General features: G+C 40.1%; 1 protein-coding gene across 1 annotated transcript in view; it reads left to right on the top strand.

The window, feature by feature from the left end:
• LOC126184871 (egalitarian protein homolog) overlaps window positions 1–19,529 on the top strand; it is an 84,311-nt gene that overhangs the window by 43,100 nt on the left and 21,682 nt on the right. The window contains exons 3-4 of the mRNA XM_049927489.1: window positions 9,464–9,708; window positions 12,837–13,034. Of these exons, the coding sequence (XP_049783446.1) occupies window positions 9,464–9,708; window positions 12,837–13,034 (443 nt within the window). The remainder of the gene's footprint in view (window positions 1–9,463; window positions 9,709–12,836; window positions 13,035–19,529) is intronic.

The following is a 19,529-nucleotide window of genomic DNA, read 5'->3' as shown; positions in this document are numbered from 1 at the left end:
TTGCAATATTGAAGATCTTGTGCGACCTGTGCACAGGATCAGGCTGTGCCACTACAGAGTTATTTCCCCTGTCCAGTCGCAGAGCACCCTTGGGCCTACTGCCAGCAAATCTCGTGCTCTCTCCAGTCCAGTCTTGTGACGGAGGTAGCAACAGAAGCCTGGCCATTTTTGGCCCTATGTTGCCTTTTCATGGGGAGGGATTTAGAATCTCTTCCAGTGGGTACTGGTATTGGTGCAGACGAACTAGTGTGGGTCACCCGGCTATGTAGCACAGCAAGCTGTCACAGATATCATGTGCAGAGCATTGTATGCACAGAATCATTGACCTAGATGTTTAGTTGCTGGCGGCAATAGACCAGGCCTGTCAGTTCTTATGCTGACATAAATTGACTCAGACCTGGCTTTCACATCATGCTATGCTCTTGGTTCACATGCTTGTTGTTCAATCATTCGCACTTGTCAAATTATATGCTCTTCTCCATGCCTGTCTATGCGGTGTCAGCCACACTTCTCACCTGTAAATTGACCCACACATTGAGTTTGTTTTCCTCTTATGTGGTCCAGTTTCCTGGCTGCCAATGTAGGGTCAGGGACCTTCGACAGTGGCTTAGCAGTGTAGATAGGAGGTCACATTAGTCTTTTTCTGGTAACACGTTGTTGCACACCCTCTCTGTAGTAGGCTCTGCAGATCACACCTAACACAGTTGAACAGCAACAGCCACAACACACACAGTAACTGCCCTGCATACACAAATAGCGGGTGTTGGTGGCACTGCGAAACTTCCTGGAGGTGTTAGCTCCAGGACCTGCCATGGCTGGCTGCTGTGGGCTGGCCTCAAACACTCTTAATCATTCCTTCAGTGGAGCTGACTTTGTAAGACCCAGTGCGTATTACAGATGAGGCCAGAGAGATTGCTAACAAGAGCAAAAGTTCTGGTTTGAAAAGTACTGTAATGAATTATTAGATTTTATTTATTCTCTTGTGGAAATAGTGGTTCTTGCATGAATTTATGCAGCTGCTCACTGAATAACATGCAATTATTGTCTACTGTGAAGTGGGGTTTTTGCAAATGCTTCTGTTGCATGCCTTGTTTGCCTGTGTAGAAAATAATGATATAACATCAGGCAGCAAGCTGAAAGGATGAAGTAAGATGTGTTGAGAACAAGTTATTGATTAGGAAGAATTCTTCACTTTCTTTTCTTACATCTTCATTTGTGTACATAGCCTGTTAGAAAATGGTAGTGTTGTAACTTAAGGTAATGCATTAATGATGGTGAAAGTATAGGCCAAATGAGCTATTCATTGAATGTGATGATTATGCTTGTGGTGTCTTGAAATAAGATAGAAACACTGATTGTGAATAAGAAATTTCATTCATGAATGGTTTAGTGTCATATGTATTCATATAATTCTATGATAAGACAGTATTTAATATTTTTGATGATTCTCATATCTGAGATTTGGTAATTGACAGAGTATGTGGGGAAGATTCCAGCCATGGGTTATCATTAAGAACTGTGATAGTATCTACCTTAAATTATTTGATAAAACTGTGTTGTTTGATGTAGTAATGCGTATACTATTTAATATTATGTTATACTTGTATAGCTAATCACAAGACATCAAAAGCAAGACCCTTTTAGGTCTGAGTAAAAATTGCTGGAATTTTTTCCCTGGATCTTTTTATACATGGGATTTGCATTGGGGCTGCCTGGATGTTTGCATCAGGGGTCACGTTATTGAGAAGTACAAGAGTCAGAGTATTCCCTTCTTTTGAACAAATAGGAAGTAAATGTGCCAGAAGACACTAACAGCATTGCTCACTATGACAGGTCTTAATTTTAATTGTCCGCTTTTACATAAATGTAACTCTTTAATAAATTGGCGTTAATTTGTTATCCCACTGGACTTTTAATCAAGAGTTCTAGTCTGTGTCATTAAGACTGATCTTCTGCTATGGAGCTGCTGATCGTGTATTATAACCATCTCATGCCCTGAGATTGTTTGTGGCAAATGGTATTACCTATGGACATTTCTTTCGGCAGAAGTCTGTTTAATTTAAGTTCGCATGCGTAGCATGCTCGTACTTTTTGTTAATGGCCTAACTTTTTATGCTTTTGTTTTTCTTGCTACTTTCTGTTTATAAGGGGATTGCTTTTGGTCTCTTGTATGTTTGTGGAAGTTCTGGGTAGTTCCTTAGACCTTTTATCAATTTGTTTTCGGGTTTACTTGCGGTGTCATAGAATGTGACCACAAATTTACTTTCAGCATCTTCATATCCACGGCCTCATGCATGTCGGTCATGGGAAAGCACATAGGAATGTGTAATGCCCGTGTTAGTGCCCTATTTTGGATTCTTTTGCAGCCTCCCCATATAGGTTTTGGTTGCATAGCCCCAGACAGGACAGGCATGCCCGTTGTTGCCGCTAAAATGCTGTACATTTAGGAGGGAATATAGCTCATTTAGTTTGGCAGTAGTTTTTCTGTTGAGGTCATTGATGTGGGCCCTCCAGGTTAGGCGTTGATCTAATGTAACTCCTAAGTACTTTGCTATCCCTCTCCATGGTATATCACGTCTGTGGAATCTGAGTTGGATATTCTCTCATCTCCTGTGAACAGGGGAGTGTTTGCCTTTTCTTTGTGTGAGCATCAGTGCCTGGGTGTTTCCAATATTGATTGCACCATTTCTTGGCCCAAGTTTCGGTTTTGTTTAACAGGTTTTGAAGCCTGTTGGTGAAGATTGTCTTGTTGCTACTGGTGGCAAAAAATGCAGTATCGCCAGCATACTGCGCTGTTCGAGTCTGTGGGGCAGTTGTGTCGGCAGTGTCAGGTTGTACATACTGGGCCAAGTACCGACCCCTGTGGTACTCCTCCCTGTTTATTGCACTTTGATGACTTTGCAGTGATCATTTTAACACAGAAAGTGTGATTTGCTAGCTAGCTCTTCAGCAGTTTAACAACCTGGCCAGGGAACCCTAGTGTGTATAATTTGTACATTAAACAGATGTGTCACACACTATCGAAAGCCTTGGCTACGTGTAGCAGAAATAGGTCACAATAGCCTTTCCAGTTAAAGGCTTTGGTGGTGGCTTTGACCACTCTCAAGCTGTTGTAGGGCCGAGTGTCTGTTGCGAAATCCAAACTGGAATTTGGGAAGGATATCTTCTCTGTGTATGTACAGTTCTATGTGGGCCAGTAGGAGGCGCTCATATCGGTAGTTCTGGGCGAAGATTGGGTCTTTTCCAGGGTTAGCGATCGCTACCACTTTCGTATGTTTCCACTCCTTTGGGAATTTGTGTGTTAACGTGATTCATTTAACATTTCGGTGAGTTTTTCTATCTCTAGCTGGGGCAGGTGTTTAAGCAGTTCATTGGTGAGGAGGTCGTGGCCTGGGGCTTTCTTTGTGGGCAGTGACTTGATGACCTTGGCTACCTCCTCTGCTGAGAAGGCAGGTATGTCGTCAGCGATGTCATCTTCCACTGCGAGAAATGCAGCTAGCTGCTGCCTGACCATTCTTTCGTGTTCTTGGTCCTGTGCCTCTGCTAAGGTGAATTTCTTCTTGAATACATTGGTGAGTGTGTTGGCTTTATCTTGGGCTCTGAACACTAGTCCTCTCTCGCCGTGCAGAGATGGCATCCCAGCGTGTATTTTAGTTAACTGCTTGGTGGCTTGTCACAGGTTGTTATCCTGCACTTTGAGAGCTGTGAGGGGGTTTGACCGTTGCTGGTTTGGGCTCAGTGAGCGACACCTTTAGCTCTCTTTGTAGCCTGTTGTGCAACCTCCTGGTGTTCAGATTTCGCATCAGTTTCCATTTCTTCGCAATCCTTTATTTGTGCCTAATCTGGGCAAGCAGCTGGGATGGCAATTGCTGTATGTAGAAGGGTGGTGGGGGAGGGGGGTGGAGGAAGGTCAGGTGTAGCATCCTTTGCTGCTTGTTGGATCGTGTCGGTGAAACTTCTCAGGGTGTGTTCTGTGTCTTCCGTCGGGAGCAGGGTGTTTGTGATTTCTGCTGTTACGTTTTCTTGAACTGTTCCCAGTTGGTGTGTTTGTGTGCTATTGAGTGCTGGATGGGTGGTCGCCAGTCACCCACGTCTATTTTAGAGATGACGGGATTGTGATCGGACGACATTTTATTCGGTGAATAATTCCTCTGGACCCCACACATGCAAGTGGTGGATGCGCACGATGCGCCTCAGTTTTTGGCCAGCCATGTTTGTTCTTCTGGAATCCCAGTCAGAATGCTTTGAGTTGAGTTGTGTTCTCAGTGTAGCTAAATATAGGGGGTTTTTCTCACTAGACCCATGGTGATGTACTGATTGTGTGTTGTATTCATTAGCTGTGATTGCCACCTTGATGACTGCAGGGTCTGTTCGTGTGGGGAAGCCTCTGAATACTACTTTCAATGGCCTTTGTGCTCCTATGGCAAAGGTGTAGTGTGGTATCTTGTTGTTCTGCTTGAGCACGGCCTTACTGGAGTTTTAGTGATCCATTGTTCGCACTGTAAGTTTTATTTTATCTCTGCCAGCTGATTTTGCGTGGAATCTATCTTCTCCCAATGAGTTCATTGTCAAATCGTACATTTGTTTGTATGTATTTGGGAACATCGCCACTATTGGCAGGAGTTTTAGGTTTTTTGCCTGCTGGTTAGCTGTTTGTTGTTGTGTGGGTTTTGCTGTTTCTGCCCCATCTCCGAGCACAGCAAATCTATTTTCGTTGGTGGTTGCATCAAGCGGCGGCGAGGGAGCTATGAAGAGGGCCGTTTTCCGCACAATTTGAAACTCTCCACTTCCATCTGACTCTCTTCTGGGAGTGGGGGGCACTCGGACTCTGTGTGTTGGTCGCCTGTGCTTCGTGGTTCAGGGCTTTGCGGTGAATCTGTGTTTGGGGTTTCGTGTGTGATGTCTGTGTTTTCGCAGTCTTTCACGATGTCGCTTGGGCCTAGAAATGGCATCCCTGTTTCATTGTTTGGGCCTCTACTACTACTGGTGCCTGGTATGGAATCAGTTGAGGCAGTTTCTGGCAGGCTTTGCACCGTGAATGGAGGAAACAGACAGGGAATGTCGGCCCCCTTGCTGTCTCTGGACTTGCACTTGGAAGACTTCATTATTTTTATTTATTTTTTTCTTTTGGCGTTTTTGGGAGGATTTTTCTCTCTACCTTGCACTTGTCTCACTTTTTCCCTGCACTTTTCTGTTCGCGTAACTCTAGCCATTAACTTTCTCTCTTCTATTGGGTCTAAGTGAGGGAGAACATTCTGAATGATGGGACTGCTCAGAATGGAGCCTAAACCTCACACGTCCCTACACTGCACGGTGTAGCTAGTCCCAATGGATTTTGTCACTCCGATTTCTACCCTGTCATCTATGTCCATACTCGAAAACGAAGGCAAAGTCAAGTGCTGCCAGAGAGTGTCGGGCATCACCTTTGTTGGCACTGTTGTACATATCCAGTGCTGCACTGACCCTATCGCTTGCCACACACGGGTATCTGCCCAGTAACCAGGCCCTGGCATGTAAATAACCTACACCTCGAGGGGGGCAGATGGAATGGTTTAGTGTCGCTGCATCATAGTTCAAAAGACTGTGTACTTCATGGACTTGATCAGCACTAAGATCTTCATCTAATGTGTCCTTTGTTGGATATTATTGAAAGGAGAGAGTAGAAATATATATGATGGAATACCTATCCAAGATGACATTTCTGAAACAGAAAAAAAATCTGATCACCCGTAACACCTGTATAATGAGCTCATATGATCAAGCCTTTCCCATTAATCACTGTTTGAGAAGGATTAATAGAGTGAAATCACATTATCAACAATTTCCATTTGAACGCAGAGCTTGCATAAACACTAACCTGCAAAATCATAGTGGAATAATATTCAATATTATTGTCAGTAAAACATTACTGCACATAATTCTGAGTAAACAAATACAGAAAACTGCAAAAACTCATCAGTATAGTGGAAATACGATCTAATGATCTGGCTATAGCAAAACTTAATTACGTGTGCTGTGATCTTTTAGTGCCAGGTTGAAAGACAAACAAGAAAAACACATAGTGTAGTTCAGATGGAACCAATGCAAAAGACTCAGCTTCAGTGTAAGGAAATAGAAACAAAATCTGCAAAATTGTGTTAGCAAGAGTGGAGAGTTCTGTTAGAATAAATAGCATAACAGTCACAGCAAGGGTCTTTACAGAATGTTCTTTGTGGGCATATTTTAAGTTTGTGTTCTTCCTCCAATCGTTTATAATAGCAGTAATTATGGGTAAATGTGAATTCCACCTTCATTTTAGACTTACTAAATTTAAAAAGATCCAGGACACCAAAAAATTGTTTTCAGGCATGCATTTGATTAGTTTTCAAACAACTAAAATTTTAAATCACAGGTCGTGTCATCTCTCATAATGGATAACCACTGCTGCTCAGTTTTACATTTTTGAGATTTGTTTTCATGACAAACAAGTATTTGCAGCAGGGTTTGTTTCCGTTCTGTAGGCACTCGAGGAAATAAAGTTCAGTCAGGAGCAACTTCTCCATCCACTCCTGCTGTGGGAGTATCATTTATGAAGTTCAACAGAAGCAGTCAGTAAATAAAATTTTGTGGATCATCTAAGCACTGTCTTTTGTACTGCCAGAAGGAAATGTCTTTCTCATCATTAATGGGCCACTAGGGAATCAGGAAAATAGCAATAAGTGATATAATAATATTTCAACAGCCAAAAGAGTTTGTAGTTAAAGATCAGTCATCTCAAACCATTAGCTTTGTTCTGATTGTGCTGTCATCTGCACTTGAAATATGATTACCATCACTGGTAATATTGTGATTACCATCACTGTTGAAATAGTAATGTTTACATTTCTCAGACCTCCACATTTACTTTTGAAGAGTTGAACTCATGTAAGTCTGCACATTTATACTCAGGCATCTGTTATATGAATGGGAGAGGATTTCTCTTACTTGTTCTAGTTCCATCCATAGATGCTGTATGGGAAGAATGACAGCCATTAAACTTCACAGCATGTATGTGTGCACTTCTATTCATGAACATTTTGTTCATTTGGTGGAAGTACTATATAATAATAATAATAATAATAATAATAATAATAATAATAATAATAATAATAATAATAACCTCTGAAATCTGGGTTTCGGAATTTTAAGAACAGAAATCACACATCACTTTTTTGAATTTTTCATTCGTTCAGTCACAATGAATTGATTCAGACCAGGATAAAGAGCAGCACTTCATGACTGTCAAGTTAGTTGTTTTGTAGAGAAGCTACATCTCCCCGAAATCCTTCCATAGAGTGTGTGTTTCCCCTGTAATATAAATGTGACTGTGACTGTTACAGTTTACATTTCAGTCACACACATTCTTAAACATCATAGCAGATTACCATTGTTTAACACGTTAACTGCCACGTGGCCATCACCAATTCCAGCAAAGCCTCATGCTTTAATCCATGTGCTTCCTATCGCAACTATTGAAGGGTCGTGTCTCTGTGAATATCACCATTGTCTGCAAACAATTTTACAAACCTCATGATGCTATTAATTTAGTCTTATCTATACTGTGACTAACAGTATCACACTTACTGAGGGATCATTGTTTTCTTCCGACTGCTTCCATCCACTTTGCAGCAAATTCTTGATCCAGTCTTGTTTGTCTCAATGTTGTATGACCACATAACTTTTTCATTAACATTTCTTTAAAACTGTGTGTCAAAATAGAGATTTGCAGCTGTTAAGACACTGGACTTTAATTCAAGGAGAAAGCACTCCGATTTGCATTTAGCTATCCCAATCAGTTTTTTTGTGAGTTCCATAAAACACTATGTGAATATTTTCTTTTCTTTGGCAAATCCATCACTTTCTTCTTTCCTCTTCTTTGTCTATCTCAGCTAGTCCTGTCTGATGACTATAGCATTTGACAAGGCATTAATTTTAACCTATGTTGAACAGTGTTACAATCCTTCCTTCCTTCCTTCCTTCCTTCCTTCCTTCGTTCCTTCCTACCTGCAGCAAATCAAGAATCATGCTAGCAACTTCACTAGTCTCATTTATAGGCTTCAGGACCGTGTGAATAAAGAGTGTCAGCTGAATATTACACAATCATTCAGTTCAGAGACAGTTAAAGGAAGGGTAGGAAATTGCACGTCGAATAATTTTGTGCGGACAACTGGGGTGCATGTGACTTCCAAACAACTGTTCCCTGTTTAACTACAGTGATACTTTATTCTGTAGGACTACAGTTTTGTACAGCTGTTTATACAGGCATTTAATAATATAATGATGTAAACTCATTTCAGGAGCTTGTTTTCTGACTTGTCCTGCGCAGTGAAGCTGTCTTTTATTGCTTTTATATAGTAATATCTCTTACAAGCATTCCTAGTTATTACACCTGTGATGTAGTGTTGAGCTGACCTACCTAATCATACCTTACGAACTCGACATAGGGGACTTTCTGGTAACAGCAAAAAAAAGTGCAAGGGAAAGTTATGTGGGGTAATAGACACATCACTGGAAGAACTTCACTTCCTGATAGAGATGGGAGAGCGTTAAATAAGTTTATTACTGCTAATAGGAAGACCACTGCCACAAAAGCCTCTGCAAACCTAAAAATGCATCTAGAGAAAACAATATCGAGTAAAACAGTACACTAAGAACTGCATGAACAAGACATTAGTGGCAGACTTGTTGCTGAACCTCTTGTGAACCAGATGATTGCAAAGTAGAGGTTTCATTTGAGCAACAAAACCAGAACCTGGGCTATTATAGGTGCCACATCATTTTAATTTGTACTTTCATATTATTTCATCCAGTTTGTGTTCCTGGTGCCTGATGTCATAAAGAAAACAAAATGTTTGGTGAAACAAAACCTTTTTGGTTATTACAGCAACCCTCTGTAAAGTGAAAAGATCTGTTACAGTTTCTGACCTCACATTTATATCAGATAGAAATGGACATATGTTGATGATGAGCGTCAAAATTCAAAACTGGAAATGGTCGGGTAAAACAGCACAGTAATTGTGATTGTGATTACATAAACCGGTCTCTTGTCACGTTTATTTGGTGGTAATTTCATGTATTACAATCGTGCAGTATCAACATATATGAAAACAGTCACCGTTTTACCGTGCAATGAAGTTTGGGTATTAGCTACTGGTATTAAAATATGTACCGTGCATTATGTCTTGAAATGACCTACTAAATTCCTGTGAAAGGTGATCCAACAGTGGATGATATTTAAACTAGAAGAAAATGCTGTTAACTTTGTGACTGAAGAATTTAATTTGTGAGTTTATGTTTACGGATTTTGTTACTTGCATGCTACACATAATTCTGATTTTTTTCACTGTATTTGTTTTCTTTAGCTGCAGAATGCAGGTTTACTATACCATGTCTAATAGTGTTGTTGTATTGTATCAACCACATGCTACTTTCTTCTACTGTGCAGGCCGCACATGCAGTGTTGCAGCTCCAAGAATTGGGCAAGCCAGTTTACAAGGTGCAGAATGTTAGTCTGAATGCTCTATGTGAGAAGTACGATGCTCCATCCAACCCTCTGAAGGAGCAGCTGAAGAATGTATACCGGCGAGATCAGCGCTACTGGGCACGGAGGCCACTATCACGTGATATGTTGCTGTATGCTGCTGCAGATGTGCTCTCTCTTGTGCCTACGATCTACCAGGCAATGTCCAAGTTAGTTCCGCTCATCTTTGATAAGAATTATTGAGCGGCATGCATTTCTTAATTGTATATGAACATCAGCAATAGTAACAGTTATTATTTTGCATGTCATTGATGTCAGTATTACTATTTACATTTTATTACTTTGTTATAATTATAACAGGGACACTTTCACTCCTAAGGAATGACAAATGAAAAAGTGTCTAGTGCTTAAGTGGAACATTTTAGTTGTATCTATGAGGCTAAGCGAGTAGCATTGCATGGACATGAAAGTGATACAGTTTGATTGTAGCACTCACATACTAGTCATTTAATAATGAGTAACTACCCGGCATGGCCATGTAGATATTCTGGTATTATCAGGTATGAACTACAAATTTGTGGAGTACGAGTTACCATTGCTGCTGTACCACTTGCTGTAGCAGGATTAACAATCATTGCTAAGGTTGTATAAAGCATCAGGCACTGTCTTGCCCAGTGCCACATGTTTGATACGTCTCTGAAGGTTGGACAGATGAAAAGGATAGTTGCTACTCAACTTACAGCCGAGATTCTGAGTTGCAGATAGGTACAACAAAAAATGGTTTGATTTTGCCCGACATTTTTTCTTTCATCCCCTAACACAGTGCTATTTTACTTTGTTACTATTTTCTGATGGATTACCATACTCAGTGTCCATCTTCCTTTCTCTTCTTCCCTGTGTTTCTCTTGTCACCTTACAAATCGCAGTGCACACTGTACTTACAAGCCACACTGTATGAACCATCTTGGCCGCGCAAAGCAGACTGCTACAAGACCGTGTTGATTCTTGGTGGAGCATTTCATGTCACACATCGCTCCCGCCAAATCCTATACCTTCAAATTAATCATTCTTTCTGCATCACTCTTGCATATTCTAGTGTGTTATTTCCCGTACCTTTCTGGTGCCTCACGATTTTTTATCTCAGCCTACGAACACCTCCCACCCCCCACTGATTCTCATCTATTCCTGTTTGTACCTACAAACTTCACCTAATCTAGTCACACTGCCATCTCCCTTATTCACACTTATCCACCAGAACAATCTTGTTATTTATATTTTTCCTTGATGTCATTGTGTCTTCACACCAATTTCAGTTGGTTTTCGCCTTTTGCTATCAGCATACTCCCTTGTATTTCTTGTTGTTTCCCTTTACTTCATCTGTTTCATCCTTTTGTGATTTTTCCCACATGTTTGGGTGTATTTTTGCAATTTTTTAAAATTTAATTCTACATTATTTACATATTTTTATGCATTTTTATCCCCCAATGTATGTTTCTATGGTGGTTGGAAGTAGAGAGATTGCAAAGAAGTTTTTAGTATTTGAGGTAACAGAAACCTCACACTTCTTACTTTGCTTTGCATTGTGCCAGCAGCTGTAGGTTCTGAGTGGGAGATTCAGAAAGAAGCTTAAGGTGGTGTATTAACAAGTTGACTGCTACATGCTAAGTGATGCATGCCGAGTGCATGGTGTTAGGCATAAAGCTTTCCTGTGGTTACCACCGGCCACACAGCAGTCAACATGTTAATGGTCCATACATTTTTGTGCTAAAAAAAGTTGCTTTGTGACAATACCACCACATCCCTTCACTTTAACAGCCTCCCTCTCAACACCTCTTGAGACCACTGTCATTGTCCGGGGAACATTCAAAAGGAATACAAGACTGTAAATATACTGCAACATTACTCATTTTTCTTGTGATCATAGGGGACAATAGAGTTGCAGTCTGCAGTGGCATTGACAGCCTAGTCACATAGGTTCATACTGATGATCCTTCCAAGTGCCTCTTAGTATTTGAAGGTTGCTCTTGTAAGGCATGTTTGTTATGGTTGTGATTTCTTCATTTCTGATGCAGTCAAATATTGAGACTCCTGCACTGTCTCCAGTAATTTGTTTCCACGTATAGCAATTTATTTTCTTTCATTCTTTATCAAAATTTTGACCCGTATATACATGTACTTTCTAATATTGCTTTGTGTGTAGTTTTATTTGTGTTTTTTAATTCAAAAGGATTAAGTTTAATGGTCAAATACTTTTTGGTAACATCATCTCAGTATGCGGTTGTAGGTATCAGTTTTATTGTAATCGACCGACTAAGGTCAATAAGTCCTCATATGCTCACATGTTTGCATTATGTACTGCAAAATCTCATAAAAGCATGTGCTGTGCAAACTGTCCTCACACCATATTCACAAAACCAAGCCATAGCCTCAGGAAAGTGATCCATGCTTTTGGAATAACAATGTTTGATGCAACAACCACGTTGTGCCCATGTCATACATAAAGGACCTCCAAAAATCTGTAGATGTACTGAGAAAAGGGTAAATGTAATTTGTTGATGAGGTGATGTTAAATAGATGTGGGAGAAATGCTGGAAAAAAACTCCTTTGTGGACAGCACTGTATTATACTTTTATACAAACTTAAGACATTTTAAAACTAAAAGTTTCTCCATAAGCAGCAGTCATGAAAGAAAAATTAATGAATTATAAAATTATAAAAAGAAAAGTTACAACTCACCACTCACAGTGACTGCAGGTGTGTGTGTGTGTGTGTGTGTGTGTGTGTGTGTGTGTGTGTGTGTGTGTGTGTGTGTGTCCTGTATGGTGAGTAGCAACTTTCCTTTTCATAATATTGTTACAGTCCATTCTAGATGTTCCATTGTTTGAATTATAAAATTGTAATTCAGAAGGAGTCGTACTTCCATGACATTAAAGATTATCTGTTCACCAATCTTAAGAGATCTTGTAATATAGAAATTGCATCTACAAAATAATTCAAATTATTGTGATAGTACTGCAGAGGCAAGTAATTTCCTCTTGTGAAGCAGTTTAGTGTATTTTCTATGCCAAATTCACGTAACATAACTGCAACTTCCATATTAATATTTCTTTGTTGAAAAAGATTATTTGTGTGTATCCATTAACCAGGAAACCTCTTATTTATATATAGTACATAACAGCAGCAATTTTAGTTCAGTATAAAATGCAGTACGATTCAAAATAATTTCAAAACATTTTTAATATTCCTCAATGTTGCTGGAGTTTTGTAGACAGCTTAATTCTATCAAAACTCAGTAAATATTTCCAGTTATTTTTATTCATTATTTTCTCTTTTTTAGGCTAATTAAACCAGAGTTTCAAACCTTATTGACAGAACTTTGTGAGGAGCAGGTGTTTCTGCACATCTGTCCATCCGACGTTAAGCACCGTAAGAAGCAAAGGAAAGTTGAAACCGAAGTTGCTGAACTGAGGCTGAAGTTATCAACACTTCAGAGTAAAAATATAGTTCTTAGCAACCGAGAAATTAGGTTGTTAAGGTAAGAAAAGGAAAAAAAATTACTTTGAGTTAGTCAACACACACACAGATATGGAATTTTACATATGGACTTTTGCCAAGTTCCTAAACATCCGAAGAATCATTACATTGCCTATCATAAAAGGACTGTCAACATCACTTCCACATTCTTTATGCCAGTGTTTCACATGTAATCAGTCCATGGACTATCTTTCAGACTTTGCTTCGTAGTGGGCCACCATGCCTAATTTTCAGTGATTATTGTTTGCAATCCCTTTTGTATCCAATTGCTTCACCAATTTATAACTTAACTCAATTCTGTGGCGTTTCGGTTGCCAGGAAGTCTCTTCAGGACTTTACACTTAAATGTTATAATAATTCAGCATTTGAAACACTTTTTCCAAACCACTGCAGCTGACTGCACTAGCTACACTTCTGTGTGCCACTATGTACATGATTGAGGAAGTCAGTTGTGCCCGTCTGTTTTATACCTATGAAGTAGGAACAAAAATTGATGGAATTTTATAATTTCCAGCGTTCTTTAAGTCTGAATCATACAGTTTTTTTTGTTGTGCTGGCAAACATGTCTGACAAGTATCTGTACAGTGAGGTGACAAAACCCTAAATATTGTATTTACCCGCATATAAAACCCTGAATATTAAGATGACCTTTTTAAGTGGTTCCTTGAGAAAAATTAATTTTTAATATATTGTGACTAATCAAAATTACATACAGCTTTATTGACATTAAGTATGTGCCTAAAACACTAGCAGTATACTCATTTTAAACTTAGACCAATTATTAATGTCTACATTTTGGTAATACAAGAAAAATAAATAAAAAAGAATAGCTTAGTTTAATTTTTATCCTTTTTACCTTTTTTGCTTGTCTGTTGTATCACCATTTTTAACCACCAACACCACCACACTAATAGCACAGTTGTGAAATTTGTATCTCAAATGTAACCAATACTCTGCTGTTTCTTCCAAGTGTGTTGCAATATTGAAGGCTGTGGTTACAGTGGAATCTGAGAACTCAGCTTTTTTTTTTTTTTTTTTTTTTTTTTTTTTTTTTTTTACATTTCAGATTTCCTTTCTAATATCATCAGCTCCTGCCCTTTCATTGACTGTGCAGAACCAGCAGCTGACACACCCCATTTCATTCCTGTCCTATCTCAAGGCGAGCATCATCAACATTGTTACACGAAACACCCAAGTATACCATTGGTCCTTATCCAGACTTTTACCATCTCCTGCAGGAATTTGTACCATTGTTGTGTATGTGTTCAAATTTAAAAGTCAATTCAAATAGATTCAAGTAAACTGCAGTTTAAAATTGGTAGATGGTTGGCAGCACAGCGTAATTTGCTGCCCGCTCACTACCTCCCCTCCCAGCATTCATCCTACTTCTCAGCCAAATCAGTACGACTGTTATCCTTCCAACCCTTCGATAATGCTGTGCTTGAGCAACTGTGGTGCAGGTCATATGGAAGAACACCAACTAATACATAGATAAGAAATCATTGTTCAGAAAAATTCTCAAACCTTCACTCATCCTGCGATCTCTTGACATGTGTTCGTAGTATCTCCAGGACAGGTCTTGCCACTGTAATTTATTTTCACGATTACAATTGCACTCTATTTAATACAATTTATTTCTTTTTTAGATATTTAATTCTGGATTAATTTTCTTTTCTGTTTCATTCAAATGTCACCATCTTGTTCTAAATCTGATTTAAAAGGTGATAATGTTTTTGCCTGGTATTCTAATAAACAAACAGCAATCTAATTTCTTATTTGCAATCCTCTTGGTAAATCATTACAATACAGTATCTCATGAAGGCCAATTCACGCTGGCATAATGTCCCATCCTGTCCAATCATCGAGTGAAATATTGACTTGCATTTACAATCAAGGAATGTTTTTGAACCACAACATTTTCGCCTTTCACTGTTAACTTAAGTACCACAAATGTTTGCATATGGTATTCGTATATGTATGTGAACTTTTATTGCAAACCCATTCAAGTATGACAAGAGTTTGTAAGACGATAGCATTAAATTCTATGTCCTCCTGTGTTGCACAAAACTGTCAGATTTGAAGCAGAGCGATAGATTGTTTTAGTGGCTAGTTCGTAGTTTCTTGTGTATCCCTTGCACTAGCGTCGCAATACCATTTGATTGATTGAGCAAAGTCGATACTGTATCTGGCACTTTGGTGTATCGGGAAATCTCTAACTTGTTTGAGTGTGAGTATTGTTTGTCCTACGTACCCTTCGGAATTCTTCAAAATAAATCTACACGTGACCTCAATAGCCCAAGCTTCATCTGTAAATGTGAGACGCCCCTGTATCACTCTGATAAACAATGTAAAAACCTCAGCAGCAGTAGTTTAATATGCAAATTCAAGATGAGCCCATAGTTTTCCAGTGACGAGTTTGGGAAGAAAACCTCATCTTATAATGGAGTAAATATATTATCTGCTATGATTAAAACAAAGGTTTAAAAGGAGTTTAAACTTTGAAGACTCACAAGATGATGGTGGCGGCGGTGGTGATTATTGCCCGGACACCCATGTATATCATCAGCTCATGAAAAGGTAAACTGGTGATTGTTCACATCATTTGCTAATGATGTGAACCATCATCAGTTTACTAAAGGAGAAGTCACTGATGAATTTGGTACATCACTTGGTTTGTGCCTTCCCCCCCCCCCCCCTTCTCTCTCTCTCTCTCTCTCTCTCTCTCTCTCTCTCTCTCATGAAAACTGCAACAGAAAAATTTACTCCAAAATTGTTGAATATCTGAGAGAAGCAGCGGCAAAGGCGTGTTGCCCAGGAGTTGCTAGATGAAGTCAGTAAGCATGCATGACCATTGAAACATTTCATAACAGTTGATGAAACAGGGATTTACTTATGTGACATAGAAACTTAGGCACAGTTATCCCAGTGGAATCATTCTGGATATCTATGATCAAAAACAGTTTGATAAGTGCAGTCAAATGTGAAGGTCATGTTTTCACTGTGTTCTTTGATTTTAACTGCCTAGTACTACTTACAAGTTGTTTGCTTTAAGTAGTTTGATAGGTTGGGGCGGGGGAGGGGAGGGGAGGAAGCCCAGACTTGTGAAGCCATTCATGGTTTAGCACCACGGTAATGCACTTTTTCACCCTTCATTGTTTTCTCATGAAATTTTGGCCAAAAACAAAACTGCAGTTATGTTGCATACTCTGTATGTCTGGCATGGCCTCACAGGACTTTCTCTGTTTCCAAAAAGAAAGAAAACTGTAGAGGACCACTGTTGTATTATGCTTGATGATTTTAAAAATGAATTGCTGAGAGCCTAAAAGCTACCGTGACGATCAAATTACAGAAGTGTACCTCAGATTGTAAAAATCACTAGCATACACCGTCTGTCCAAAAAGTTCTGAGATTGATTTTATTGCCGGTATATAAACAAAATCAGTACAGTAACTATGACAGTAGCATTAACCAACAAATGTAAACAACAGATGTGCATTTGACCAGTCATTTGTGAGCAGGCAATGTTAAGTAGTGGATGTGTTATTAACGTGTCAGTGGCTGGAGCAATGTCTTGAAATAAAGTGTTCAAGACATTCCCAGAATTTTTCAAAGAAGAAAAAAGTTTTTGCAAAGTTTGTTTCACACACCTTGACTCCTGAACAAAAAACAGCGCATTGACACCTGGTAGGTGACAAGTCTTTGTGTTATCAATAGTAACCTACTACAAAATGTGAAAGTATAGAAAACCACATGAAGGGTCAAATACTGATGACACAACAGGGCATTCGAGTCAGTGTAACATACAAGTTGAATATCAACCCAAAGGAGGACTCCTGACAGTTTCACATGGTTGCACTAGTGTTCTGCACCTTGTACTCTAGTGAAGGAAGATTATAGGTAGAACACCGGAAGCATTAGAAACCACCACCTTGAAGCTTATGTACTTTTTATTCATTCAACCTCAAAACCTTAGGACACCAACTAAATAGAACATTAGTGTGAACTTCAATTTTTACTGTAATATTTTTCTTGGGCACTGTAGGCTACTCAGAAAATGGAGGTGTTGATTTTGACATGTTCAACAAAAGCCACCTACAGCATTAGCTGTCACACTTTCTAGTTTCTTAACAATGTATGAGAAATACTGTACTACAAAATTGTTAAGGCTTTCGTGGCCACTTGTTGACAAACTGCCTATTGGCTTCTGTCTCGGGTTCTTCGGCCGACGTTCATCTAATGATTTTTCTGACGTTTCGCCAGCACGAGTGGCTGGCATTGTCAAAGCTTCACCCTCCATTGCCGGTGGTGAACTGGAGGCGGGCTCGCGGCCGCAGAGTATATGTACCTGGCGCACCAACGTCCGAGGGCTTCTCCGCGGTCATTTCCGGTGCGGTTCTCCTCTTGCTACCTGCGACGGTCGTTCGCTGCAGTACGGGAAGCCAGGATCCGTTTACCTTAAGGCTTTCCTCTTTCTTGTTGAAACTGTTCGCGTGTTTTTGGATTTCTACAGCTTCTCTGAACAAGCGCGTGTGATAGTGCTTCTCTACAGCCAGAACTTCCGTGTCGGCGAATTTTATTACGTGGTCGGTCTCATTCAGTGCGTGCTCTGCCACGGCCGATTTCTCCACCTGCCCCAACCTGCAATGTCGCTTATGCTCTTTCATCCTGGTGTTAATGGATCGTCCAGTCATTCCGACATAAACTTTTCCGCATGTGCAAGGTATACGGTATATTCCCGACATTGCAAGTGGGTCTCTTTTCTCCTTCGCTGATCTAAGACACACTTTGATCTTCCTTGTCGGTTTGAATATCGTCTTTACGCCATGTTTGCGCAATATACGGCCGATTCTGTCCGTCACTCTGGGAATGTATGGCAGAAAGGCCGTACCCGACATTTCTTTTTCTGGTTCCTTACTTCGCCGAGTGTTTGGCTCTGTTACACTTCTAATGTAATTTGTGGAGTACCCATTGCTCCTCAGAACAGTTTCCAGGTGTTGCATTTCTCGTTTGAGGTGTTGAGGCTCACATATTCGTCCTGCTCTCATTACGAGCGTACTAATCATGCCTCTTTTCTGGCTCGGGTGGTGGTTTGACAGTTTGTGCAGGTATCGGTCCGTGTGTGTTGGTTTTCGATACACGCTGTGTCCCAGGTTTTCGCCGTCCCTTGTGACCAGCACATCTAGAAATGGCAGTTTCTTGTCCTTTTCTACTTCCATGGTAACTGTTATGTTGGCAGGGAGGCTGTTCAAGTGTCTCAGGAATTCACCGAGCTGTTCTTCACCATGTACTGTTGGGCAAGGTCATTGTACTTTACTGTTCCAGGTAATTAAACTTGTCCACAAGAAAAGGCTTCACTCTTAGGTTTAGTATTACTGATGGTTATCTCCTCCTGTTCCCAACACCCCCCCCCCTCCTCCTCCTCCTCCTCCTCCTCCCCCCCCCTCCCCCCCACCAATCATCGTCTCTCCTCCGTTAAGCATTCTTCTGACAGATTTCGTGTCCTAAGTCTTTCTATATGTCCCAGTTCCTGCAGATCTTTTATCACTTCTATCTACCGTGGTGGTGATCTGATCTTCCTCTTTTTGTCAGTATGAGAGAATCTGATTGGTTGACCTGCTATGATGCATTCTGTAGATATTTCCATACGGTGCAAATTTGTTTCATGGTCCTGGTTTGGTCATGTTTTATGCACGTTCGCCTGTCGACTACTAGACACAAGACGATGTATATGGCTTCAGGGCGACTGGTAGTGCTTATTTTTGTGTTATGGGAAAGACCTTTTCTGAGTTTATAGTGCTATTTTTTTGGGAAAGTTTGTGTTCCAGCGATTCCCCCAGCTGCACTGGTGCACAAAACTTAAGAATGAAAGTAACTTTCGCTGATGGGTTTTCTGCTGAACAACATAGCTTGATGAAGCTTGAACCCTTTGTAGAAATAAATGCTACAGTATCTTTTCAAAGACAATAATTACACTGAAGTCACTACAATTCATGATAGTCCCCTGGACATTACATAAGGCAGGACATGGTGATCACACACCCGATTAGGAACCATGGATGGTAGTGCTTGCTCTACAACGTGCTCCCATACTGGGCACAGGTTTGGTATGGAGTTCTTTTGGTAGGGAGTCCCAGTTCTCCACCAGCACAGTTGACAACTGCTGGATGGTCAGTAGTGCTTGTGGATGTTCTACAATATGCCTCCCTAACGCATGGTGTTTAAATTGGGGAACAGGCAGACCAGTCCATTTGCCAAATGTCCTGTCATGCTAAGAGCTTCTCCGCTTGCACTGTTTTATGCAGTTGCACTTTGTTATTCATAAAAATGAAATCTGTACTGAATTCACCATTGGAAAGATGTGTGTGGAGGAGGAGTACAGTGTCACAGTAACATTGACCTGTAAGTGTACTGTCCTCAAAGATTTGGAGGTCAGTAGACACGTGCAACATTATGCGTCTTCACACCATAACACCTGGACCATCAAAACAATCATGCT

This window comes from Schistocerca cancellata, chromosome 4 (genome assembly GCF_023864275.1).
Source record: "Schistocerca cancellata isolate TAMUIC-IGC-003103 chromosome 4, iqSchCanc2.1, whole genome shotgun sequence".
Lineage (NCBI taxonomy): Eukaryota > Metazoa > Arthropoda > Insecta > Orthoptera > Acrididae > Schistocerca > Schistocerca cancellata.
The sequence above is the reverse complement of the archived record's forward strand: the minus strand, read 5'-3'. Positions and strand labels throughout refer to the sequence as shown.